This window comes from Paroedura picta, chromosome 8 (genome assembly GCF_049243985.1).
Source record: "Paroedura picta isolate Pp20150507F chromosome 8, Ppicta_v3.0, whole genome shotgun sequence".
Classification (NCBI taxonomy): Eukaryota; Metazoa; Chordata; class Lepidosauria; order Squamata; family Gekkonidae; genus Paroedura; species Paroedura picta.
Window position 1 is genome coordinate 40432142 of NC_135376.1, and position 27982 is coordinate 40460123.

A 27982-nucleotide genomic window follows, 5' to 3' on the forward strand; every position below is an offset into this window, starting at 1 on the left:
AAGCTTTGCTGCCATAAAAGTCTGCACAGCCTATGTACCTCCTGCGTCTTAGGGGTATTCTCCCTCAAACGAGGAGTAATGCAAGAACTACCCCAGCTCCTGTCCCTTTAACCTAAAACGTTACAACTTTCCCCCTCCCAATTTTGGTTATAAAGGTCCCAGCAATTAGGGAGGCCAGTCCTCAGGTAGGATCTCGGAATCCCCCGGATTTGCAGCTCATTCCCAGGCGACAGAGATCAGTCCCGCTGGGAAAAAATGCCTGCTTTGAAGAGTGGACTCCACAGCATGACACTGCGCTGGGGTCCCTCCGTCCACTCCCGCCTCCACCCCCAAAGTCTCCCGGAAATTGCCAACCCAGATCTGGCAACCCTGTTCCATGCACAGCATGAAGTAGGGCGTGAAATAAAATCCATCTAAGCCCGTAACGCGCCACAGGACTGCTATTAGCCCCGCCCCTCGCGCGGTAAGAACTCCCCCGAGCGGCCCTGTCGGTCAGAGGATGTTTTCATCCCGCCCCCCAAGACGATTGGCCAGCGAAAGGCTCACGTCCGCCGATCCAGCCACGCCCCCAGGAAGTGATTGTCAGGCGTCAAAACGGCCGAGCGCCGCCTCGTGAGTGACGAGCGGAGAGCGAGTGAGGCGACTTAGTTCCGCCTGGCGGGATGATTGGCAGCTAAGGCGGCCTCTGCGGGAAGAGGAGGGGGAAGCGGCTAGAACCGGCCGCAGCGGCCGTCCAGCTCCAGGCCGGATGGATCTCTTCGGGGACCTTCCGGAGCCGGCGCCTCCGGCGGCGGCAGCAGCAACAACAGCAGCAGCAGCAGGTAAGTGGGCGCTGGGCTCCCGCCGCCGGCTGGAGATGGGCGTGCTGGGCCGTGAGGGCTTGGAAGAGCCGCGTCCGCGCTCAGGCTGCTCCCCCCCCCCCGAAGTTCCTGGCCGGGAGAGAGCTGGCGCGTGCGCGCAGGGGCATTTGTGAAGGGCAGCAAAGGCTCCAGACGGCGGCGGCGTTCAGAGGGCGCGGATTAGCCCCGCTCTGCCCGCCGCCGTGCCAACACGCATGCGCTGGCGACCCTCTCCCGATGCACGGGTCTGTGTTGACGTGAGAGTGCCCGCGCAGCGCCCACTGCGTCCCTGCCTTCCTGGGCGCGCGGGCAGACGTGCGGTGCTGCCGCTTGAGCGCCTGAGCAGAGCAGCTGTAAACAAAAGCCGCGCAATTGCTTTGACGAGGACGAGCACACATGACGCACGAATAGCGTTCAAACTTTCGAGTACTGCAGAACGCTTTGTCAGGCTGCGAAGCTGTTGGGTGAACACGACCCAGAGTCCCGCAGACTGCGATCTTAAGGCTTTGCATTTATTATGTGTGAAATCCTGAGAGTAACAGTGATTGCTGTCAGCATTGGGCGGGCTACACAGTTTATTGAGGGGTCATGGGAGTATTCCTCCCCCCGCCCCCCACTTATATCTGACCGTCCCATATTGTCAGTGTGGCCTTTAACTTTATGTTTTGGTGTGTTTTAGAGAAAGAAGGAGAGAGAGAGGCTGTGCTTTTTGATGATCTTCCGGCAGTCAGCAGTACTGACTTGGGTATGAGTGTTGTCAATATTTTTCATTTATGCATTTTAAAATTATCTTTATTTCTGACTATTTGCAATGTAAGGGTTCCATATGTTAAAATGTGGGAGTACAGGCCTAATGTTTTTTATTTTGATTCTTCCGCTGCATTCATAAGCATCCCTTTTATGGATTTATTGATGATTGCACATTTATATACTGTCTTCCCTTGTATCTCACTGTGGTTTTTACAGAGAACATTTTGCAGAGCGTTCAATGTTTTTTAGCTGTTTCCTACATAAAAATCATTGCTTGCACAAAAATTGGTTGCTACAATTTAGAAGGAAGGGGATTGACTCTGCCTTAATTTTATTTTTTTATTTGTATACTGCCCTCCTAGGAAGTCCTGTGCTAGGAGTTAAAAGGGATGTTTTTACCAACTCTTGTCTTATGCTATGTTTTGGTCAGCTAGGGTATTTAAATAAGCACCATTCATATAGCTGCTCACAGTGCCTTTGAAGTCAGAACCAGTACATTGTATTGAATTAGAAACTGGTCAGGATTTCTGTGTATTACCTGTCACAAGCTCTGAAAACGGAATTAGCAAGGTGTGCCTCAAATTCTGGAAAGGTGTTCTCCTCTGTTTCAGGAGCAGGAGGCTCTTTGCTTTTCGATGATCTCCCACCTGCCAGCAGTGACAACTTAGGTGAGCATTTGCATCAATTTTCATGTTTGTCTTTTGCCATAGGCTGCACTGGCACGGACTACTGCATTACGGCCACATTGAAAGAGATTTATGGGTGCTCAGATCACATTTGAATTAGATAAGCCAGGAGCTGACCCGAGTGGTTCACATGCAAATATGTTCAGTGCTTGAATAGTACGGAAGGTGAAATATGTCTTCCATCAATCTACTTGGCTCTTCTGCTTTTGTTGGATGGTGGTTCACCATCTGGGTGGCACTATTTTTTGTTTGTTTTTAAACAAGGTGGCTGCAGCTGCTGCTTTATATCACCCAAACTGATTAGGTATTATGTAGCCTGCAGGATGTGTGATGGCATCATGGTCTCTATGTCATCACATTGCCCATCAGAATTGGTTGCACAAACCAGTTCAGATAGAGAGTGCAATGCTCATAATAAGTAAAGTAACTGCTCATAATGAGTAAATGTTTATGACCCTGTTTCTTTCATCCCCCTCTAGGGAACAAAAAAATCAATGGCTTATACAGGTCTCAGTGGAAATCACCCTTTATTTATTTGTTTACTAATTTATTTTTCGCATTTATATACTGCCCTCCCTGAAAGCTCAGGGCGGTTTACATAGAACTTAGAACTATACAAGAAACAATCCATATGTATAAATAACTATAACATTAATATTACTTAGTGGTAGTTAAATGTCCCTATAAGTACAGTTGGCGATCAGTTGGACTTAGACTTTATCTGGGTTGCGTTCACACTCTGGGGTTTCTGAGAATTTTCAGTCCTTTTGGGGCTACGTTCCCTCTCTGACAGCTCATTTGCTAAATGTTAGGCATAATTCTTGAATGTAAGAAGTTGTGGACAGGCACTAGGCTTCTGGCGGAGGGAGGATACCTTATCCTGCCTGGAGAAGTCCAGCCTCCTTGCTCAGGCTTTGGCCACAGCCTCTTGAATCCAACTCGGGCAGCTTTTCCTGAAGAAGAGCAAACAGTCAGCCCAGAGTGCAGGTATTGTTCTGTTCATGAAGTATAGGAGATCAGTTTGTACTTCTTTGAGATTGCCAGCCCCCCCCCCCCCCCCCCCCGGAGGTTGGCATCTCTACCAATGTTTGAAAGTCTTATGTAGGTGGGAGTGGGGTGGGTCTAATAGATATGTCAATTCTGGTGACACAGAAGAGGCTGGAAACCCCAATACTTGGGATGAGAAAGCACCAGTGTTAAAATAAAATATAATGCTTGTTAAATAAGTTAGTTTCATTTTTGTGTATGCAATATGCTAAATAGCAAACCTTTCCTGACAAAATGAGGAAGTATTCATCTCATCTCACCTGTCATAAAGCTACCATGCAAAGCAGAAATTCTCTTCAGGGAAAATGAACTGTTTGATTTGGACGTATTCTGGGAAGATCCCCGGGCAACACCAGGAGATTTGCAATCCTAGGCCCTGAAAGTATATTTTTTCAGAGCCAGAAATGGCTGCCAGGGCCAAGGGAAACCTGGGAACAAAGGAATCCTTATGCAGGCTGTGCACAGTCCTTGCACTGGATCCAGGTGCAGTAGGTCTTGGTTAAGGATGCCAGCCTCCAAGTGGGACCTGGGATCCCCTGGAGTTACTGCTCATCTCCAGGTGACAGAGATCGGTTCCCCTAGAGAAAATGGTTGCTTTGGAGGATGGACTCTGTGGCATTGTGCCCAACACAGGGTCAGGGGTGCCAGTCTCCATGTGGGACTCTCTACCTTCTTCCTTGCTATTGGGGCATGCAACAGGAGATGGAGCAGGGGGAGGGGCTATGGGCTATTAAGAGCCAGCCTCCTCTCTCCCCACCCCCAGTCACCTTCCCCACACAAACCCTAGACCCTTCCCAAAGATCACAGTTTTAGGCAGAAAAACAGAACCTCCCAATAGCACTGCAGAAAAGGAACATTCTCCAAGGAGCATAAATATTAATAAGCAGGCTTGACAAGGACTGTGGCTGTGGGAGAGACAGTAGGCAGCTTAAATATGCAGGCTCCACCTCCTCCCAGCCAGGAAAACCATCAGGGGACATACCACTCATGCTTGAGGGGAAGGGGGTACGAGGGAAATGGCCAGTTCCCAAACCTACCTAAGGCAGCAGGAGAAATGCCGGCAGCCCCTTCCAACCAACCCCTCCCCCCCCCCCCCCGTGGACCCCTGCCTGTTAAGCACTGACCTAGAGAAAAATGGCTAAATAAATTAAGTTTTGACAGAGATTAGTTTCTTGCTCCTGTTTCTGGCATGCATTTTTGCTTGGATGATTTCTGTGAGACTTTAAACAAGTATGGGCTTTGCTGTAGAATAAATGCAAATGTTACAACAGAAACTCTGACTGTAGTTGCCTTTCTTAGACCCATTATGCACGGGGTTTTTAGCGCACATTCGGGGTGGAATGGCGGCGACTAAAATCACGGATAACGCACGGAGCCGGCTGCAACCGGCTGCAGCTTCGGTGCATGCCGCCGAAAAAGCCGCGTCAGTGAAACGCGGAAGAAAGCGCAGCTTCCGGGTGAGCGGGGCGCAACCAGAAGCGGCGCCCGGATCGGCGCGTGCATAATCGGTTACTCTGGGTTTTGCCGCCGTTGCGCCCCGCCCCGTGTATAACCGGTATGCGTCGCGTCTTCCCCCTCCGCGTTATCCATGTGACCCGAAATCGCCGTTTCGGCGGCTGTGCATAATGGGCCTTAAAGAAACATGGCCTTTGGAAAGGGCATGTCATCCCCATTCTTCCTGAAGACGCTTTTCTAAAGCTGTAGGAGTGAAGTCTTAAATTTCAGAAAGTATCATTTCTTTAAGTAGAAACCTGGCCTGAGGCAGTGGCAGGGAGAACGAGTCTTCACTTAATAGCAGCTTCATGAGCAGTCAGGCTAAAAGAGAAAGAGGCAGTGGGCTTGAAGCAGGAAAAATCTTTGTACATTTGAGAGCGCTAAGACCTGTAATAACAGCCGCTGTTTTGTTCTCCAGGTTCTCATCCCACAGAGCGTGTTTCTTCTCCAGAGAGCCATGGGAGGGGAATGAAGAGGAGGTCCACAGAGGGAGAGAAGAATGGGAGTGAAGAACTTGTGGAAAAGAAAGTTTGTAAAGGTTTTCAGACAATCTGAAGCCAACTATTTCTATTTTAGTGTTGCTTTAAATTGAGGGCAAAGATGAAATGGGTTCCTCAGGACATCCTGCTTTTGTGGAAAAGGAGCTGTTGCTGGGCAAGAGTCATTCTTCTGTTCCTCCCATCTCTAATATCCGGGCTCCCTCCCTGCCTCCCACCTGAAGAGATGGGACATCTCTTTTATTAATCAATTGCAGAGTTGCCTCGGTAGGCATACTTAGGGGCATATTTGCATTGGTCCATTCTTCCAGGGAGCTCAGGGGTCATTCCATTTTTCTCTGCAGATCTACCATGTTAGGTTAGAAGTGTAAAAAATACTGATCGGGGCCTGAAGGTGGCTTAGAATAACAAAATAATACCTGCAGCTGCAAATTCTGAAGGCAAAAGTAAGTTATTTGAATGCAGGCCTTTCTGGCCTGTGATTTGAATGCAGGCCTTTCTGGCCCAAGCTGAGTATTGTCCTCCTGGTTTGTGCCATGTGTTTTTGGCATCAGCTGCCATCTGTCTCCAGGGTTGCCAGCTCTGGGTTAGGAAATTTCTAGAGATTTTGGTGAGTGGAGGCTGTGGAGGAGAGAGGAGGAGGCACAGTGGGATATAATGTCCACTCTGCAAAGCAGCCATTTTTTCCAGAGAAGCTGATCTTTGATGCCGGGAGCTGTAATACTGGGGGGTCTCCAGGCACTGCCTGGAGGCTGGCAACTCTGTTTGTCATTGTGCCACATGATTCCAGTCCATTTATTTGCCTGTTTTAGGAGAGCTGTGTTCTCATAAGTGTCTTCTTAATTTATCTGAAACAGCTACAAAGCTGCATCTAGATTTCCCTTCTGAATTGTAATGTGGCTACAGTAGAATGGTCTCAGCTTCATTGTTATTCAACAGTGCAGAGGAAATATGTCTAGCAGGTTTTATTACCTTGAGTTCTGTCTTCCTCAATTTAATTTTTGGAAGTGTGACTACCTCAGAGCTAGCCATTTCTCTCAAAATCTATTATCCCTCTGTTCAGCTTGAGTGGTATACGTGTGGTTTATTCATATCAAAAAAACACTCATAATATTAGTATCACAGGGTAAAGCTCTACTCACAAGCGTCCCTCGTGATTGGTTAGTGTGTTTTTGTGTTTATATGAATACTGCTTCCTATGTAAAATGATAAATGTTTTTTGCATGAAACGGTCCTGAAGATTTAATCATGCATATACCTTTGCTCTTTCTCTTCAGGCTCTTCAGGGATACTTGGTCTGAAGGGTTATGTGGCAGAAAGGAAGGGTGAGCGAGAAGAGATGCAGGATGCTCACATCATTCTGAATGATATAACAGAGGAGTGCAGCCCTTTGCCTGCTCAGATGTAAGTCTAAAATTTGGCTATACTCTTAACACACGTGCGTGTGTGTGTGTGCGCACGCGCGGACCATTGCACTGTGGCTCTGCTAGGAAGTTCACTGCTACCTCATGCAGCCAAGAATTTACAAATTGCTATTGATTCGATTAGCCTTTTTCAACTTTTTGACTGTGAAGGAACCTCTGAAATGTTTTTCAGACTTTGAGAACCCCCAGAAGTGCTGTCTGTTGGCCATTCCTCCCTGCCATGCCCCCAGAAGTGATGTCACCCAGACACTCCCACTGGATGTAACCAAGCCACTTCATAGGAAGTGATGTCGCCAGACCTCCCCCTCTCCTCCTGCATTATCAGAATTGGTGTGTCAAACCCTGCCCCATGTCCACCTACATTTGACTGTCGTGTATAATATTTCCCAACACAGAGCTGGCAGCCTCAACTTAGTGTGAACCCCTGGTCAGTGTCTTTGCCCAACCACACCGTGGCAGGTGGCTGCTCAGACTTCCAGGAAACTCCTGTTCAACCCCTGGGGAGCTCTAACAACCCCAGGTTTCCCCAGTACCTCTGCTGGGAATCCCTGGATTAGGTGTTTGATTATTGGTCAATGATTCAGCCTTGCAGTTTTGTAGCTACACATGCTCACATACTCCAGTACACAGTTTCTACCAGTTCCTGCTGCTTCAAGAAGGAGAGCAGAAAATTGGATGCAAACTATTGGAATATATGCATCAGAAATTAATGGGTTTCATTTAGAATCCTTATTAATAAAGATGTGAGTTCAGATCCAAAGTATGAACAGAAATCTGCAAGAGAAAAAGAATTTGGGAATGTGTAGGCTAAAAAGAGTAGCTTTTAATGGCAACTTTATTGGCTGGGATTTCTGGTGTTGATACTATTTTTCACATTGACAAATTTCTATGTATAGATGATTTTTCCATGTGAAAGAAGAAACCTGCAAATAGAATTGTTTTGCATCACATTCACGGTTTTCTTGCAAATTCCTTTATGTGTTGGAATTTAGTTATGTTTGCCTGGGAGATATTGGCCCTTCTGAAGGCCTGGTAAAATGGTATAAAATGTTCAGTGCTTGGTCAATAGCTAATCTCCAAGGAGTAATTCTGGAACTGAAAAAATGTAGGTTCATAATGTGTCATGTTGAGGCTGTGTATCTACCACTGCCTCTCTTGTTCACAGGCATAGAGAATGGAAGAGCCCTGTTTACAAAATCAGTGGAAAGCTTAATTAAGGTTTTGCTTTCCATTTCATTGAAAAGAATGGTATAAGTAAACTTGCTTTGTCTTCAGTTTTGTGTTGAATTCCAGACTAAAGATAAATGGATCTCCATATATCTTCTCTTGCAGTACTCGTGTGTCGTACTTTGCTGTCTTTGATGGGCATGGAGGGGTTAGAGCTTCAAAGTATGCAGCACAAAATCTGCACCAAAATTTGATCAGAAAGTTCCCTAAAGGTAAGAGGATAAGAAGCAGAGAGTGTCTGCATCATTCCCTTGAAGTCTGTTACTGTGAACTTACTTCTCACCTAAAGCATATTATTCAGAATTCTCTGAACTTGTACATGAAGGATATCCACTAGCTTCTTCAGGTATACAACCTGGTGTATATTAAATATGGGAAATGAGTAGTGAGGGACGTTTTTGGCTTTATTTGGAATCTCTTCATAAGTTACAAGCTTCCTTCAAGATGTCGAAGAGCTTGTCTTTCCCCAGAATTCTCTTGTGGTGCATAATGTTGGTGTAAGCACATGCTACCCTTGTGGGAAACATGTTAATTCTTATAGTAATGGGTTTAAACTACAACGATATAGGCTAGATATCAAGAAAAGATTTTCACAGTCAGAGTAGTTCAGCAGTGGAATAGGCTGCCTAAGGAGGTGGTGAGCTCCCCCTCACTGGCAGTCTTCAAGCAAAGGTTGGATACACACTTTTCTTGGATGCTTTAGGATGCTTAGGGCTGATCCTGCGTTGAGCAGGGGGTTGGACTAGATGGCCTGTGTGGCCCCTTCCAACTCTATGATTCTATAGTACTGCATAGGATCAGCAGCTTCATCAGCGGCCATCTCTGTTGTAGATACAGTTTTGTTTTACATTCTAAGCCAAGGAAACATATCAGAGGGGAAGGGGATCCAGTTATTGTTAGCTTGGGAAAATTAGATTCAAGTGTAGGTCTGAAGTAGCAGAACAAATTTAGAGTCCAGTGGCACCTTTAAGCTTTATTCAAGACTTCGTTAGTCTTAAAGGTGTCACTGGACTCTAAATTTATTACTTACTGAGACAACAAACTGGATTTCAGTGCTGTCTCCAATAGTAAACAAGACTCAGCAAAACTATTTTTGACTATGGAATTAATTTGTGCTGAGAACAAAAGGAATTTTCCTGAACTGGAATGTAAATATGCTCAGTGCACAACAAACATGCCTTGTTGTCCAGCAAGTAGGAAAAATGGGTGATGTATTTCTTTGGATTATCTAGCAGGAGAGATACCCAGTGTGGAGAAAACAATAAGAAGATGCCTCCTGGATACCTTCAAGCACACAGATGAGGAGTTTCTCAGGCAGGCTTCCAGCCAGTAAGTATAAATATAGAAAGCATATGTTTGCATGCAGTAAATATACAGATCTGTCTGCATCTTCAGAAAAAGAAAAAGTATGGAAATGGGTCGTTTTGGGGAGGAGGAGATTGCCTATTTGAATGTTCTCCTGTGTTCTCCTCCTTAATAATGTGCCACCTGAAGAAGAGTTCAGGCACAGCAGTCACTATGCTAGCTTTCCTTTGGCCATGAACTGCCAGTTGCATGGAGGCCAGAACTGGTGCTCAGACATGCAGTCTGTCACATGTTAAGGAGGATGGTGCCCCACATTTCTGAAAAGGGAGGCAATCTCTTAATGTATTGTACTTTTTGACTCCCATTAACTGTACAATGGAATTTCGAATATATTTTGGATATTGTCTCTAATACGACGTCACCATTTTGCCATGAAACGTCTGATGCCTGCAGGAAACCTGCCTGGAAGGATGGCTCCACAGCAACCTGTGTTCTGGCGATTGATAACACTCTGTATATTGCCAACCTGGGAGACAGCCGGGTAAGCCATACCAAGGAGCTGCATCCAACTTGCGTATGATTCTTTTTCATGTAATAAGACCATAGGGCTTTGCATCAGAAGCTACTGGGATACAGGCGAGCTGCAGGCAATTATATATATATCTTTGAGTAGCTTGATCTCTCTCTCTGGCGCTCTTGCTCTCTCTTTCTCTCTGGATTTTCTTAGTGAACTCTAGATGGTGCTGTAGAGCCAGTTAAATTTAAGTTTCTTCTGGATCCAGGCTAATGTTGAGGAAATCCCTGGTGGCTGTGGCCCCCTGTGTATGATGATGCAAGCGGGTGAAGCAGGATCCTGCTTATAACTTGTTAAGGGCTCGGTCCAAAGGCAGTTGCTTCCTGCATACTTTAAATCAAGAGACTCAGCTGAGCTTGCAATACTTGCTCACAAGGGTTCTCCTGTCAGCGCAGGCGATTCTGTGTCGTTATAACGAAGAGAGTCAGAAATATACAGCCTTAAGTCTCAGTAAAGAACATAACCCGACCCAGTATGATGAGCGGATGAGAATCCAGAAGGCTGGGGGAAACGTCAGGTAATTAAGAGTTTGGGATGAGTGATTAATCTGTTGGGTGTGGGTGGGGAGGAAACACCGTAGTGGGTTTGAGTGGCATTTGATGGCAGTGGTCCCCCGCCCCTCCCACCCAGTGCATGCATTCATTCTTAGTGGATCACACACCTGGTGCTTGCACCCTGAAACGAGCCATAGTTTTAAATACAGCCTAGAATACTCATGGTTGTGAGGATGAATTGGTGTGCAGTTGCATCTACCGTGCGTGTGTTTATTTGAGGTGCTGTTAGGGGTTATGAACTAGTGACACATAAATTTCATTTACTCAGGATTGGGAACTCCCTGCTTCCTCCCAGTGCAAATTCCTGGATTAGGAAATCTTCAGAACAGTTTACTGCTGTGTCTGAATTTTAGCATATTAACAGATTCGTTTGTTTCTTTCCTAGTATTTAGGATTTCCTAGTGTTTAGGATTCTTCATCAGAATGTAGTATGAAGCAAAGTAGGGGAAGGTTCCTCAAAATATACTCTCCCTTGGCCTTTGGCTGTTCTCAAACTAGAGAAAAGAACTTGAGGCTTAATCTGATGGCAAACTGATGCAGCTTTTCACACCCTCACAGGGAAGGACGTGTTCTGGGCGTCCTGGAGGTCTCTCGCTCCATTGGGGATGGACAGTACAAGCGCTTTGGGGTCATCTCTGTGCCAGATATTAAACGCTGCCAACTTACACAGAATGACAGGTAAAACTGAATCTGGCCCAGTACTGAGAAGAATAAAAGTGGCATGTCTGCTGAGGGCCTCAAAAGAAATGCTCTGGGACCTTATCACCTTCTTGTCTTTCTAAGGTTCTGGGTAAAATGAGTGATCAATTGCTCTTCCAGGTTTATCTTGTTGGCTTGTGATGGTCTCTTCAAAGTCTTCTCCCCAGAGGAAGCTGTGAACTTCATCATGTCTTGCCTAGAGGTAAGCGGAAATTGACTCTGCCGTAGGCCTAGCCTCTTAAATGCACTCCAGAACAGAGATTGAGGACACTACACTGCCCCTAAGGCTGGACTTACCTGTCACTGTGTCCTTTGTTCCTTCATTTCCACTGCCATAGACTCTAGCAGTGGAGACCTTAATTTTGCAGCTACTGAAAGACTATACGGTGTGCATTCATTCAGCATTGCTTTGGCTGTGCAGGATGGATGTAGTGTTGGGGGGTTGCTTTTGTGTGTGGGGAAAATATTGGTTTCCCGGAACGATGCAAGTCATTTCTTGAAAGCCTGAGTTAGTTGTATTTGTGTTTTTTCACAACTCCAAAGGTCAATAGGAAGAACAACCCTGTTCTGTGTTTTTCTCACTTTTCTACAGGACAATACTATCCCAACCAGAGAGGCCAAGTCAGCAATTGATGCTAGGTATGAAGCAGCCTGTAACAGGCTGGCCAACAAAGCAGTGCAGCGAGGGTCTGCAGATAACGTCACAGTGGTGATAGTCCGGGTTGAACAGTGATGGGAAACTTGTGCAAGTGAGGTCTGTGGTAGCATGCAGTGAATTTAATGAGACAAATTAGTGTGTCTGTGAGTATGTGTGTGTGTGTGTCTAAGGGTTTGTGTTGTTTTCCATATGAATGCTCTTATTTGTAAATAAAGAAGTTTTTTCTAACTGTTCATGTCAGTTCATTGTATTATAGAAGCCAAGTTGTCTGGTAGTTTTCCTAAACCAGTGTGCCCTTAGATTCTGTTATCTCCAAGTACAAAATAGGTTCATCTAATGTTACTTATCAATGGTGTACATAGGTTCAAATGCCTAGTTAAAATACACATGAGCACAGGAATATGGAAAGGAAGAGCAGTTGGGTTTAAGAGGCCTAGATAGACCTTGGGTTCAGGGAGGCAAGTATGCTGATGACAGGCCCACTGACACTAACAATTATTCTGCTAACTTAAACCAGTCTCACAATGTCTGCATTTTGCACTGCTGCAGCCTACCAGGATCTTCTAATGGGTAAGTTGGCCATTGAGTGAACTGGGAAAAAAACCCGGGTTGGCTCACCTTGAAACAAAATAAGAATCCTGCTTACTTTTCACTTTGTCATGTCCATTGGAGTGCACTACGCTTTATTGTGATAACAGATTTAAGAACATACTTTGGAGAGGACTGATGTAATAAATCACTTCGCAACATTTAAAAACTTGAAAACACTATGCAGTGAAAAAACTAGCTGAACCTTTACATTAACTGGAGTTTCATTCCCTTCAGGAGTTTATGGGAAACCCTGGTTAGCACAAACAGTTGCTGTTATGGGGCACTTTATAGTTATATGCTCTGAGAAATATGTCCTTTGGAAGTTTTTAGGGTCAAGATCTGAAAAGCACAAATGCACTTTTTGTGATCATCTTTACAAATTTGTTTCTTTGCACAGGTGGGTATTTAAATATCACTGAATTCAGCTGGATATTTATCCCAAGTTGCATGTATTTCTTTTAGATGCACATACATATATATGCATATAGTGTTTATACTGTCTGTTAATTCATCAGCAGGTTTAAAATGGAATCAATATGACTCCTTTCTGTCCCTAAAATGGTGTGCATTTTTGGGACCTGTGCTTTTATTTTTGAGAATATACAAAGAACCTTTTGTTTTTCACTGTATTAAAAAAATTAAATGATGCATTTAACAAGCCAAGTACATAAATATATATATTTCTTAATATAATAAATAGAGCAGCTCATAAAATACTCTATATCATATATTAATGTAAGCATTACAAAACAGCTGTAGGGGGAAGAGCAAGTGTGTTCATGAGGCAGGGCAGGGCACCGACATGGGCTTATCAGGTTGATACTGCCAGAGAGAGAAGGGTGGGTGCTCAGCTTACTGGGAATTGGTCCAGTTCACAAATTATAAGAGTAGATGTTCTAGCAACTGCATGTATCTGGTTGGGTTTGAGGCAAAGGTATTTGCCTTTCCCAGTTTTCATGGAGGGTGAAGAAAAACAGAGAAAGGAAATTGCCCCAATATTCCCCTAGATCAAAAATTCCTTTCATGTTAGAAGGCAATGTCATGGCATGCTAGTGCTCTTATGTCCAGGGAGCTTTACATGGAAAAAAATATTGAAAAAATGTAGTTCTGTGGACTGTAAAGATCCAGTTCCTGGAAGATGCACAGCTGCTGGGTATTTGAAATGAGATTTCCTAAGTGGTAGCAATGGGTTTGGGGCATCAGGGCTCAAGAAGCACACCTTGCTGAAGCAGGCTTTTTGGTGATTCCAGGAGGAAAATTGCTCTAATGCAAACTTCTTGCCTTTTATGTAGCATAGCAGCATAAATAAGTAGAACAGTCAGCCACAGCCACCTGCTACAGAAGTATACATTCCGGCTAAAATAGATAAGGGTGTGGTGTGGCTGTTTTTCCCTCTTTGAAAATTAAACAAAATGCAAGAACTCTTCAGTTGCCTGCCTACGTGCCACTGTTACTGTAGCACAGGAGGGTGGTGCTGAGTGGTGTCAAAATTCTTAGATATCACTCTGCAGTTCTGGCAGCCACACAAAAATTTACTAAGAAATAGAAATTATTTCTATCATGTCCGCAGCACTGGATAGCTCAGCCCATCCAGTGCTAAGCCCTTAATCAGATTCAAAGTGGGTGGCTCAAGGTATTCCTCGTCAATGTTTTTAAGGCCTCGAAGCTTTGAGGACACCTTGGAGGAATAATAAGCACCCTAGCACTTACTTTAAAATGTCCCCAAATTGTAAATGGGATGACTATTTGCACACCTTGCAGAAGAAGGCTGTATGAGACCAGCAGGTGGAATTTTTCAGACTGAAACAAAAGTCCTTTGGGACATGGTTAAGAAACACTTAGCGGCCTCCTCTTTAGTAGACATGTACTGCCTCAACATGATTATGTATATGGGCTTAAACTTGTTCTACAAACCACCATTTATAAGGGACTGTGAAACATACATCAAAAAGTAAATGTTCAACAACAGAGGAATTTCTAAGTTAATGACACTAACTTCATCACTTGCTCCTTTTTTGGAGAGGGAGACGAGGGTGGATTTTACATGCAGAAGATTCTTTCTCTCCCAATGCTTGACCATGGAGCAGCCGTATGTGGTATTCCTGTGCTGCATGAACATGAATCCTGCCGCTTTATAGTTTTGCTGGTGCTGCATGCTTTTCGTTGCAGTCGTTGCAGTCAAGACTGCATGTGACTGAAGAGGACAAACTGAGCTTAGGGCTGGGTTCTTGCTTAATGGGCCAATCAGAGACCCAAAAAAACAGCACTGAAGTCTGATCCTCTTTGTACTGTGAGCGAGGATCCTGTTGCGTTGTCAACAAAAACTGAAGCATATTGGCCAGCCTGCAACCAAGAAGCTAAATGTGAATAAATGAGCTCAATCTTGTATAGTGTTTAAATTACCACATGAGGATTACATGCAAATATCCATTCACACAACCCTCTTAAAACTACTGTAAATGTTAAACCCAAAGTCCTGCCAGTTGCCTGAGGTTTAAAGCAACATTAACCCTTGGACTCCTGGTTTTCTTGCTCGATGCAACAGAGAGAAAAGTGGTGGGTCAGAATCTTTTGTCATTTAATTAGCCACTCCTGTATACATGTTATGATAAAAGCCTTGCATTGAAAGTTCTTAGTTTTTTTAAGCCAGTCTTGCAGCCAAGGATACCCAGCTGTCTATTTATGGCTTTTGGCAACATTTGTGCACTTGCAAATGCTTACCTGCAGGAAGAGAATTCCATTGACTGAAATAGTGAAAAGTTTGCTGTATTTGTCCGCACCGCTCACTGTTTCCAATGAACTGAAAGCAAAAGGTTACCGTTATCTTCAGCAACTGAACTGGATGCCAGAAAACAGAAGGTGCCTCTGTTTTGAAAAATGTGTTCAAGTGGCCCCTACTGTTTGACAAGCTACTGGGCTGCATGTTATACTCTTAATAAATATTTGTGATGGTAGACAGAATTGACTGTTCTGAATGAAAGTGTCATACTGTAACGGCAGCTGACTAGCCCCAAGCAGGGCAAATAGGTAAAAGTTCCCACGCATCAAGATACCTGGGGTGTGATTGGGAGCAGCACGGCAATTTAGAACTTGTCAAGTGTGTAGTGTGGAAGAGTCAGTGTGCCATAACAGAAATGTGGTGCCTGTCCCTAAAATGTAATCTATAAAGAGAGAGTTTTGCTCTCTCCAAGACTATCAGTTCTTGAAGATGACTTAGAAGTTTTTTCAGCAAGATGAGAGATGTGACCAGATTACAGTCCAAAGTGGCCATGGTGTCTGTGTAGGGGCAGGAACAAAACCAAACTAATATGGGGAGAATTACTTGAATTTTGGATTCCTGGTATGTTTCAAAGCTGTCTGGAAGGAAGAAACCACAAGGTTCCCAAGGTAGTGTGTACACATCTTTACCCAATCCTGTGTGTGTGTGTGTGGGGGGGGGGGTTGAGGGGAAAACATTCCTGATGTAGACAGACCTGTTTTTGGATAGGGAGGGATCAGTTGCAGAACGGGAACACTCAGGAGATAAAATAACATTTCGTAATCATACTAGAATACAGTGGGGACAACTCATAATTGTTTACATAATGTGGTCTTGGAGGACTAGTAGAGATGTTTCCTTATAGTGGGGCTGAAGACAACTGCCTCATTCAAACAATAAGCAGCTCTAGTTCATTGCAGGCAGTCACTAGCAATGTGCTGTACTAATGGAGAGACATGATGGTTGCTTCATCTGGTAAATGGCTTGTAAAAGTTATGCATTCTGTGTGGAGCTGTCTTCGTATACAATAAATTTCTAGATTTCCATTTGTGTCCACGATGTCCCACTTACTATATGTAACCAGGCAAGTACTGCTATTAAGTGTATCATGTCTATCACAAGAAGACTGTAGCCACCCAAATTTCTCTGCTTTGTTCCTGCTTTCAGCAGGTCTGGGCTCTAGCCTTGACCAAAGTGACAACAGGGTGTGATGCTTGAGCCCAATATATTTTACTTGGATGTGGAAGAACCCAAATAAGGCATCTATGTGTAAATTTGGACTTCTTTAACAGTCGCACAGGATGGTTGAGAGTAGGTTGCTTTCTCAACTATTTGATCTCCTCTACGACTGACCGGTTTCCAAGGGACTTGCAAGAGTCTTCTCCAGCACCAGAGATCAAAAGCCTCAATTCTTTGACGTTCAGCCTTCCTTATGGTCCAACTTTCACAGCCATATATTGCAACTGGGAAGACCATAGCCTTGACTAGACGCACTTTCATTGGCAGGGTGATGTCTCTGCTTTTTAGGATGCTGTCTAGATTTGCCATAGCTTTCCTCTCTAGGAGCAAGCATCTATATGGTCTTATCATCTGATAAATGTTTAACAAATTTAAAAAAATATATTTAAAAATTAACCAACTCCCAACCATTTGGGAAACCCATTACCATCAAGAAACCCCAGAGTTTTACAAAATCCTGGTCGAGAAAACTAGCTATAGATTACTATTCTCCAATGGTAGGGGCAGATCAGGAGGAAAAAATGATATTTTCTTGCCCTAGATCTCCTTATGCTACACATACTCACATGTTCTGCTGGCAGAGTGACTCAACACAGATTAGTAAGCGCAGGCGATCCTGGGTGCATGACTGGCTTTTGTTGGAATGATTCCTGTTAGCTGCAATAGACAGAAACACATTAGGTACAGAACACAGCACCTGCAGCTGGAAATAATTCCCTGGTCACAACAACTGCATAACTCCATTCTATGTTCCCTTCTTAAGCCATTTCACACCCGAGTGTTCAAAAACTCTACATGAAAACAGTTGTTACCCCACCTCTAGCCAAGAACCACTCGGGCATCAAGGGCTCATTTGAACAAAGGATATGAACATTCAAATGCCAGGATCTTTTACAGATTATCTCTTCAACAGGTATTTTTAAAAATGCCTAAAGGACCAGCTGAAATTGATAACACTATCCTATTGAGGCTAAATTTGCACGCTCCATCACCACCACCAATCCAGAGCAGGTCTCTGCAGTTGAGGAATAGACATTTCGTAAACCAATTAAAAAGTCCCTTTTGTTCTATCAGCTTTACTTAGATTACTTACAAAAGATGTGGAAGGAAAAACGGAAACATTTTTTTTTTCACACTCAGTTGATTTATATCATCTGATAGTTCCATGTTGCTAGTATTTCTGTGCTTTAAGCCCTTACCAATGTGCAGTGTAGCAGAGAAGATGTAGTATCCACTTAGAGGTGCTTTGTATTGACCATTGGTAAGGTTTAGCCCCAGGCCACGATGGAATGTCTTCCCTGATTTAGGCTAGGAGCAAAAAAATGAAGGTTCATGAACAATGGAGGGAGACATCAGTCTAGCTTTCCATATTAAGCTTGCAAGTTAAAGCCAAACTGGATTTCCCAAGAATGTACTCACATCAGAGAAAAAAGGGACAGGGTCACTTGTTAATGTCCATAGCTGAGATAATAAAATATGTTAAAATTTTACAATGCGGAATAAGTAAGGACTGATCCCAAAGCCTGCTGAGTTTTTTATTAGATAAATTAACATTTTCCCCAAGGGCTTCTCAAATTCGAGAACACTAGTTTTTATTTAAGAAAGAAGCTTAGATGTGGTTGCAGAACACACTATAAAAGCCCAAGTATCAGAAATCACATCCAAAATCTATTTCTATAGATCTTAATAAGTTGTGATTTTTGAGAATGTAGTTTTGGATTTATAAGGTTTGCCGCCTTGAAGGGCTCCAAAAGAAGGAACACATTCTGAGGCCATAAGAAAATTATATCTCACATGTGTCAGAAGAATAAGTACTTTATTAGAATATAGTGTCATTAAAATCGCTCTGATCTTTGCGTTTCTTAAAAACACCACTATATTTTTACTAAATAAGGAAACAGTAGCAAGTCTAAATGGTTGGCTGTCCCCTATTCTAGGGATTCTGAGATTTTTAAAAACCCTATCTATCTTTCTGCTGAAAAGATGCAAAGAAAATGACGTCAACCCCCTTTCCCCCACTACTCACTATGTAGTACAGATGAAGTTCTTTAAGGGACCGTCGTTCAATAGAAATGTTCTTCCGGGTCCGGCAATGGAAGGCTGCCTTCACTCGCCCCTGCTCCCTGCTCATGAATAGTGAGCCAGTTATCTGAGCCAAAAAGTTCTCTTCTTTCCTGGCCCGCTCCTCCTCTTCCTGGCAGTTGTCGCAGGTTTTCAGATTAATTTCTTCCCATTCCCTGATTATCCCTGGGCAGCCAAAACACAAAACCACTTAACAAGGCTGGGTCTAATCATGGTTTTTGTGGAAGTAAAGGTCAAAACCCATTTGCTTTCAACAATCAAAAGGTTTGCCTAGGGAGATTTGGCAATCACACCACTCGTATCCTAGCACAGCTCATCCCAGTGGTTGGTCCATCTGGGTTCTTTTACACAGCCAAAGTTCAGTGCGAAAAGTATCCACTTCCAAAGCAGAAAGGAGGGGAAGGAAGAAATGTTGACCTCCTGATGTCTCAGGTCCAAGCTACGTGTTAAAGCACACATATGACTGCTGATAACCTGCCTGTCCTTGGTAACATTCTAGCAAAAGATAGCATATTATACAACTCCGTGTCCATAGTTTCCTCACTCCGCTGTCAAAGCTTGTATTATCCTCATATCTTTTAGATATTTATATCCTGCTTTTCTCCTTACTGGAGACCCAAAGTGGCTTCTAACATAATTCTGTCCCCTCAATTTTATCCTCATAACCGTCCTTTGAGATAGGTAAGGCTGAGAACTTGTGATTGGCCCGATGGTACCCAGCAAGCTTCCATAGCACAGTGAGAATTTGAGCCTAGGTCTTCCAGATCAAACTACCTTTCTACTGAGCTGTCTCTTTTACTAACCAGATATCCTTGTAGCATCTAGCTTGCTTCAGTGTTCCCCAATGCTATTCAATACAATGAAATGCCACTATGCAACAAAGAAGTGTAAGGCTAATCAGCACAAAATAACTTATCGCTAACGACAGCAAAGATGCTTGACTTGCTTGGCTTGGGGGAAGGCCTGACTCTCTCCAGTTAAACTGCCTATAGGCCAGAGAGCCCAAATACTACTACTACTACTAATTACCTCCCACTCAGCTTAACGTTCCTGGCGGGTTATTTTCACCCATGGAAAAAAGTGTTAAGAGAAGGGAATGTGCCAGAGGTCTCTGAAATAATGCAGGGTACTCTCCTTTAGCACTGAGAGCAACCGTAGTCAGCTAGCAGGAAGTCCAGCAGGTGCATATATTGTTTTGACTGAACCAGTGCCACATTCAGGTTTGCCCCAGGTCACCTGTCCTCTTCCTAGTACTAAAACATTGCCCTCCAGAGACCTCTGATACATCCTTGCCTTTATCAATGGGACGATACTGAGACATGAATCCAGAACAGCACGTGATGAGATGGTTAGCATCAGGATGAAGTCTGGATGTGGCAACTGCCAGCTCACCGTCACTGACTTGGTTATCAACCTGATTTCCATCCCAGAAGAATTTTATGATTAAGCATTTATGTGAAAAACATTGTGTTCAGATTGGACCCAGATTAAGCATGAGGAAACAAGCTGGCTTATCACAGTTCTACAAGTGCAGGAGTGTGCGTGACACATAGCACTTCCCCCCACCCCATAGGTTGCTGTTACCAGAAGCTGCCTGCATAAGACGTCGTGCAAGTGAAAACACATGTAGGGATACAATAAGTTTGACTCACACAAGAGGCTGCCACAGCATTTCTCCTGCTCTTCTGTTTGTGCAAGTGGAAATTTCGCCAAGGTCCCACTTAAATTTGCCTTCCGGAATAAGATTGTGTTGGGATTGGACCCAAGTAAATATTCTAAAATGGGACACTCATTTGTTCCTAAGTACATTTTTGTTGCATATTTATAATATTTCTATCACCTTTCCAAAACTGCTTGCCTAAGGCAGCAGGGAAATGGTTCAGAAATGTAGACTAGCATACTCAATTGAATGTTGATTCTTGTGGACCAGTTGGTGAGTGAATTTTACCCATTGACATTTTTAAAAAATCTATATTTCCCACCTGAAAAATGATATGGATGTGAAGAATACTATGATCATGATTCTACACAGAATCTCCTCAGAGCAGACCCTTCTCAGACGCCATGATCTTGGAGGGATGTCTGCCTTGCCAGTGTTCACAATTTGACTAAAAGTATATTGATATTTGACATTTAGAAAAATCTCCAATTATAAGACTTGGGGACAAAAAATAACCCTCAGTTTTTGTTTTAGGAATACCAGAGTCCCGAAGAAAGAAGCAAATAACTCAAAAAATTAATATCACCGAACCCAGAAAGATCATTAAGACACTCAATTAAATCATAAATGCCCAATTCATCAATGCTATAGTAGACTGCTCAAAGTGTACAATTTTTGTTCCATACCTTTAAGCAGCAATCGGAATTCCCGTAGCAGCTCCTCCTGACTGATCATAGCTCCAGGAGGTCCTGGGGGGCCAGCTGGCCCTGGGGGGCCAGGAATGCCAAACTAGAACCCAATTACAGGAGAACATTTTACATCAGTGCCCTTTTACAGAATGAGCTAGCAAACCTATTACTTACTTTGTTATGGTTAACTGTCCTCATTGCTGGTCTCCAAAGCCTGCTTCTATGTCAGCCATAAGCTTGCTACATATTAAACAAGCCAGCTGGCAGAGGGTTCTATAACCGTTTTAGTATGGGAATGGCAATTGGCTCATATTTTCCCAAGTGACTTATTTATCTGTAAAATGCGTATGCCACCTTTCCAGAGACCTGTTTGAGGATGCTTGCAACTGATATACTACCTTTAAAACTGGACCATCTTTAAAAAATTAAAAGGCCAACATCATTAGGACTCAAAACCCTATAAAAACAGGCTGGTGTCATTAAAACAAGCCAGGGCAGCAGTATTAATTACATGCCGAGCATCCTAAAATGGCAAGAAGCAGGCCATAAAATGTTTGAAAGATAAAACCACTTCGCTAAAAGCCTGGGTGAAACAGCTTGTTTAATTTGTGATAGGCACCTGGTGAGCTTCAAGAAGGAGGACATTCCAAAGGTGAGGCACCACCTCTCAAGAAGCCCTGACTTTGGTCACCACCCTCTTCACTTCGGCAGGCCCAGGTACAGCAACTAGGGCTTCAGAAGGGATTCTTAACTGGCAAGCTGGAAAATATGGGTACAGACAATCCTTCAAATGCCTGGGCCCCTAACCATTTAGGACTTTAAGAATCATCACTTTGAATTGTGCCTGGGAAAAGAGACAAGCTTGTCAATGCAAATTTTTTAGCACAGGGGCAATATGAGCCCTGCATCCAACTGCTGACAATAGCGTGGCATTTTGGAACAGCTTAAAATTTTAATGCTACACTATGATATAGCTTTTGGCAAATTAACTGCAAATATGTCAAAACAAATTTTCCTCTGACTATTTAGGGGTCAATTTGATGCTAAAAATTTGATGCTAAAAATATGAGAAATAGCATAATTTGCCTGGTTTACAAGGATACACAGGTATTAGTCCTTTACTGTAGCGATCCCCAACCTGTGGGCCGTGGATCACATGTGGTCTGTCGACTAATTGGAGGTGGGCCCCGAAGGACGCCTTCTCCCCCCCCCCCCCGGCCCTTTACTTCATCCCCCCTCTCCCTTTACAACACACTTCGGGTGTCATTGTCTCCCATCACTCCCAGATGGGACTATCTCATTGCAGAGAAACAAGCTCAGGGTTCCCAGTGATTTGTCATTGTCATGAGTTAAAATTTCCATGAAAATAAAATGATCCTTATGTTCATAGTTGATATGTGTTCATATGTGGCGTGTCTGTATCTTATTTTGAAGGGATGTTTAAACATTACCATAGCGATCAGAGAGCGTTAGGGCAGTGGTTGAGAGTAAACTACCCCCCCCCACTGGGCCTCAGTAAAAGGCGTTGAGTGGTCCCTGGTGATAAAAAGGTTGGGGACCACTGCTTTACTGGGTGTTATTCTATATGTAGAAAGAATAACATAAGAAGCACATTAAGGAGCTAATTACACAAATGTGTGCAACTGAGACCTGATCCAATTTTTAAAAAATTAACAGCTACTTAAGAGTTTTATAGCAGGGGTAGTCAAACTGGCCCTCCAGATGTCCATGGACTACAATTCCCATGAGCGTTTGCTGTTTTATAGTCTAATTTTTTTTTAATAGTCTAAATTACATAGCCTGGTGGCTCAGCTCATTTGCAACATGAAGGTATTACAATCTGAGAAGCACTTTGCTCAAAAGTAAAAAAATATAGTTATCAGTTTCTCAAAGTATAGTTTTCCAAGAGAGACAATGTAACCATCTCACCATTGTTCAGGCTCCATTGCAAAGCTTTTACCTTTTTAAAAGAGCTCAGAGGTCTCCCCTCTTCCATTTTATACTCGATATAAACACCTGCCTTGAAGTCACCCAGTCATCTTAGTGGAATTTGAAACCATACCTCCCTGGTCCTGGCCCAACCCTCTAACACAACATTTCAGTTTTTGAGATCTATATATTGATTATTCAGCCCGGATAATACAAAAGTTTAATTTCTCATGAGTCCTAAGTTGAGGTCAACCCTCATATTTTACAAAAAAAATTGTTTCCAAGCTGTAATTCTTCTAGACTTCTTAAAGCACACATCTGTCTCCAATCTACGGCTAGACTAACAATGCACTTTTGGTTACATGTAGGAAGGCTCTACTAATTTTAATAAGTTAGAGAGACTTGCTAAATCAAAATCTGGGAGCCCACTGTCTAGACAGATTCTATTTTGCTATAGAAGTATTTTCCCTTGTGAGGTTTTTGTGCTAAAAATCACTGCTGCTACCATCTGCCACAAGCTGCTTTAACCCTTGCTGTGGAAAACTTATGCACATGTAGTGGGCAAATAATACAAAAGTAAAAGTTAAATCATCAAAAAGGGAGGAGTGTGTCTCTCTGTGGCCATTTTAACTGGCTACCTAAGAAGAGACAGGTGAACCAGCAAAGCTCCCTCCATCGGCCTGGGTACAATCCCAGAGCTGCTTTCTGCAGTGGCCATGTCATCTGATCATTTTGGAATAGTTTTATACGACTGCCTGACTTTTCCCTCTCTATGGTATATATCATCAGGTATTACTGTGTACTGTAAACTGCCCTGAATGCAAGGGCAAAAAAGGGCAATATTGATACATAAAATAAAATTACCTTGATTTTTTTGGATTTGCTTTTGCTCTTCTTTTTGCTGTTTGCGCCTTTGTTTGATTGCTTCATAAAGAACATCCAGGCATCCCGGGGATCGATGTGAGCATTTCCAGTTACAGTTTCCTTTATGTAATGAGAAGTAAAAGAAACCAGAGTAAGGATGTCAACGGTGCAGGTAGACACGTGGAAGCACAACCAGAGAACACAGAATCAAACAGATAACATTTTTCTTTAAAAGGCATTGAGAATGATATTTGCTCAGCATCTTTATGAGGCCTACTATATGCATTCACACATTCATACACTTCAATGTCAGTTTATTATTATTAGTTTTCCCCTTTAAATCAGCTTGCCATGAAAGTATATAAAAGAATAAAAAGAATCAAGACATTAAAAACAAAAACCTGAAATCACATCCAAAGATCTGGAGTAGAGTAGCTGCAATACGCTGATCATACCCCATTGTTCGGTTCTTTATCTAAGCCTCCAGATTCAGCTATCTGTGAAATCTGTGGTAAAGTAGCTGAGGATAAACAACCTGCGGCTGAATCCAGACATAACAGAGATGTCATTTGTTGGGAAAGATGATGTTCCTCAGAAACTGGACCCCTTTCTAGATGGAGTCACACTTACCCTCTTCAATTGAGTACAGAGCGTAAAAGTATTTCTAGATCCAACCCTGTTCCTCAAAGCATAGACTGGAATAGTTTCTAAGAATCCCTTTTATAATTTGCAACCAGTTTAGATTCTTTTAACTCTTCTGATTCCCCTGATTGCATCAGACTGATCTATGCCCAGGGAGTGTCTCCTTATTTACCCCTGCTCCCCCCCCCAAAAAAAAAATAGTCCACTCCAGCATTTCTTCCTGAGGATACCTTACTTTCAGGAGGTCATTTGGAGCAACCGGGAAATGTGTCAGGGTAGCTATAATAGACACATTAGACTTGGTAAGGTGTCCTGACCTCTTCACATCACATAAGGGATGCAGACCCATGCAGATGCATTATATAGTTCACAAGATTTGTAAATCTTTTCATGTATACTTTTCCCAGATTTGGGTGAATTTCACAGTCATTTTCTTTCCAGGTGAAATACTTCAATTCTGAAGGATTACATTCTTCTGCATGAACCTGTCCTTTTATTAAGGTCTTCATCTGAAACCTTGCCTAGGTGCCTTCTTCCTCAAATGTTAGATTCTACAGGAACTATTTATGTCATGATACTATTTATGGAATATCCTCCCCCAGAATGTTTGTCAAGCATCTTCTCAAAATCTTTTAGGTGCCAGGTAAAAACTATTAAGGATTTTGGCAAGATACAACAAACAGATTTTTAAAAAATTACATCAGGCCTTAACTGCTACTTGTTTTTGTTTGGTGACTGAAGATTAATAGAAAAAACATCATTATCATAAAATTATTATTATTATTTATCACCCACCCTCTGTCTGGCAGCTCAGAATGGCTTACATAAACTATCTAAATTGTCTCAGATATATGCAAATGGAAACACGGGATATAACTTTAAAATATGTTAAAATCAAACATCAGCTTCTAACTTATGTAAAATTAATGGCCATTCTGAAAATATATACAGTATTTGCTGGCGTATAAGACTACTTTTCCCCCCTGAAAAACATGCCTCCAAGTGGGGGGGTCGTCCTATATGCCGGGTGCACTTCAGTTGGGATAGACATAGCTGCCCATAGTGGCCCATATTGCTGTAATGTAATGTAACAAACTCTATATTTTGAGTGGAAATGTTGAGGGGTTGTCTTATACACCCAGTCGTCTTATATGCCGGCAAATAATTGCACTGATGTACAATCCAATGCCATACATGCTTTCTTAGCACTTAATCATATTGGGTGTGTATCATTGCAGCCTTAACTTCACATTACTTTGTATGAATAACATGTGCTCAGATCCCTCTATCTGTACTTTAAAGCAGGGGTAGTCAACCTGTGGTCCTCCAGATGTCCATGGACTACAATTCCCATTTGCTGGCAGGGGCTCATGGGAATTGTAGTCCATGAATATCTGGAGGACCACAGGTTGACTACCCCTGCTTAAAGTATTTGAAGGAGGTGTGTGGAAGTTCAAAGCATGGCTTCTGTTCTTTGATAGAAATAACTAGATAGTGTGTCCTTTTCAACTGGCATTGTCTCCCACGCTCTTTTACTCAATGCAAGAAGATATGAGATAGCACCATGACAGAAAACCAGTAGTGAGATCCATACCAAAGTTGCAGTGTGAACAGTGCTGAAGTAAAATGGATTACACATAAACTTACAACCCAACGATGCTATGCATATTTATTGTACTCAGAAATAAAATGCACTTTTGTAACTGTTGAGGAAATTTTGTTTCATTATATCTGAAGAAGTGTGCATGCACATAAAAAGCTTAAACCTTGAATAAAACTTGGTAGGTCTTAAAGGTGTCACTGGACACAAACTTTGTAAAGCACTGATCCCAATGACACTCCCACATATATACTATGGATATTTGACACTGTAGGCAGAAATGCACACTTTCTGACGCACAAAACATCCCCAAATAAATTCCAGTCCCCTCACAGGGCACTACTTTTGCTTCTCGACACACCCTAGAGTTAGTTTTGTGCCAGACTTATTGGGCAGATGAATAAGAAAACAGCTCCATTGAGTTAGAACACTTCAGTTATTACCATGGAAAGGGCTAAAGCGCTTAGTAAGGAAGCAAGTGTGGCATAACAAAGTCTGAGTCCAGCAGCACCTTTAAGACCAACAAGTTTAATTCTAGGTTTAAGTCTTCATGTGCATGCACACTTCTCCAGAAACCACATTGGGGGACTAGTGATTATGCTTACCGGTCCATGGGCTGATGCCACCCGGAGGCTGCCTGCTCTTTGTCCTGTGGGATATTCATTCCACTGGGATTTCTTCTCGTGGCTCCTTCTGCTTTCATTTTTCTCGGTCTCCACAGAGCCAGCACAAGAGGCCATTTCTAGCAGCCCCATGGCCAAGAGGAGAAGTGGACAGCTGGAAAGGCGAGGTCCTGCCATCCTCTGGCATATCACCATGCCGAAGTTTCTATGGAGACAGAGCCCTGGATTTAGGCATTGCCAAGGACCTCTCAAAAGCAGAACGAAAATTAGGCTACAGATGTTCAAACAGGCAGGGAATGAGTCCCACAGATGATATTCACCAGAGTCCACAAAGAATAATTAACTGGGGTGGGGGTGGATCTAATATATACACTTCACAATAGCCCAAATCAAGAATGTTAAAATGTACAAACTTATTTTTTTTAGAAATGAAGAGGGGGAAAGTGAGCCAAACAAAATTTAAAAACCTCTTAATTAAGTTCACACCACAACCGGTTAAGAGCCTGGTGCTTCCAAGGGGTGAAAAGATGTCAGTCAATTTCCTGAGCAGGGAAGAAGGGGTGGCAAGGAACACCTCATACGGCCTCACCGATAATAAATCCTTATAACTCAGAAAGCTTAGTCAGAAAGTCGGGGACCCTGGAGGGAAGAAACAAACAAACGAAAACAGCAGTGTCCAGTTGGTGCAGTGGCAGCTTGCCCTCTCCTCCCTGCATCTGCTTTTAGCTTCTTTTTAAAATCAGAAATGCAAAAATCCTCCACTGGGTCTTCTAGTCACCGGTCTGGCCGCCTGAGGACACCCGCCTCTTTGCAGGGTCCCCTCTTTTTGTGCACTAGGACCTGGGCTCCGGGGTGTGTGTATGTGTGTGGAATCCCTCCGCACGGGACCGCGCCGCCGCCGCCGCCTTCTCTCCTGGCCTGAATCGCTCTGCTGACTTCCCTCCCTTTAATAAGCTTGAATTCCCCGCCTTCACGGGCGCTCCTTCTGGGTGCCGAGCTGACGTAATTCTTTAGGCACAGCCGTGACTAGATAGTTACAAAAGCCAACGAGTTGAAGAGGAGGGGTTGAGGTCCACCTACCGGCAGCAAACTGAAACAACCTCTCGCTCCTGGCCCACGTTGAAATGCGAGAGTCTGTGGGAGATTGACACAGGCAGGCTGCAGGCGGCACGGGCGAGTTTAAGTGATGAGGGGCAGGCGCAAAACAAAGTGCACCGCTCCATTTCTTCCATGGAAGCGAGGAAGAGCTGGATTAATTCATCCGGAGTGAGTGGGTGGACTCAGCACACATTGGTCCTCATTTGATGCAATGCTTCTATGGTCCTCATGTCTCCAAAGTCACTGTGTTGAAAATGACAATGTATGTGCATTTGTTTTCCACTTCTTATACTCACAATGAGAGAGTTCCACTGATCAAAACACAAAAATAGATTCAGGTGGGCAGCTGAGTTTGAGGCAACAGAACAAGGTTTGGGTCTGGTGGCAACTTTAAGGCCAATAAAGTTGTATTCTGGATATAAGCTTTCAACTATCTATCTATCTATCTATCTA

General features: G+C 43.3%; 2 protein-coding genes across 8 annotated transcripts; one reads left to right on the forward strand and one right to left on the reverse strand.

The window, feature by feature from the left end:
- Nucleotides 1-600: 600 nt before the first annotated feature.
- On the forward strand, nt 601-11987 carry ILKAP (ILK associated serine/threonine phosphatase). Of its 5 annotated transcripts, none has more exons than XM_077349247.1 (12): nt 604-821; nt 1519-1584; nt 2201-2257; nt 5235-5354; nt 6591-6717; nt 8070-8176; nt 9200-9293; nt 9723-9810; nt 10239-10360; nt 10956-11075; nt 11217-11298; nt 11689-11987. In XM_077349247.1, exons 1-12 carry the CDS (start codon nt 749-751, stop codon nt 11827-11829), a joined length of 1197 nt encoding a protein of 398 aa, XP_077205362.1. In that variant the 5' UTR covers nt 604-748; the 3' UTR covers nt 11830-11987. The 5 variants fall into 5 exon arrangements, with proteins under 5 accessions (XP_077205365.1, XP_077205363.1, XP_077205362.1 ...); XM_077349245.1 differs by having other exon boundaries at nt 606-821; nt 9197-9293; XM_077349246.1 differs by having other exon boundaries at nt 606-816; nt 1517-1584; nt 9197-9293.
- A 425-nt stretch (nt 11988-12412) lies between these two features.
- On the reverse strand, nt 12413-27420 carry ERFE (erythroferrone). Of its 3 annotated transcripts, XM_077349253.1 has the most exons (10): nt 27272-27335; nt 26899-27070; nt 26414-26636; nt 23567-23686; nt 20771-20873; nt 18369-18589; nt 17542-17650; nt 16909-16999; nt 15067-15145; nt 12413-14688 (listed from the first exon to the last, which is right to left on the reverse strand). In XM_077349253.1, the coding sequence occupies exons 3-10, from the start codon at nt 26624-26626 to the stop codon at nt 14590-14592; spliced, it is 1035 nt and encodes a 344-aa protein (XP_077205368.1). In that variant the 5' UTR covers nt 26627-26636; nt 26899-27070; nt 27272-27335; the 3' UTR covers nt 12413-14589. The 3 variants fall into 3 exon arrangements, with proteins under 3 accessions (XP_077205368.1, XP_077205367.1, XP_077205366.1); XM_077349252.1 differs by having other exon boundaries at nt 26899-27420; XM_077349251.1 differs by having other exon boundaries at nt 27021-27419.
- Between the last annotated feature and the right edge of the window lie 562 nt (nt 27421-27982).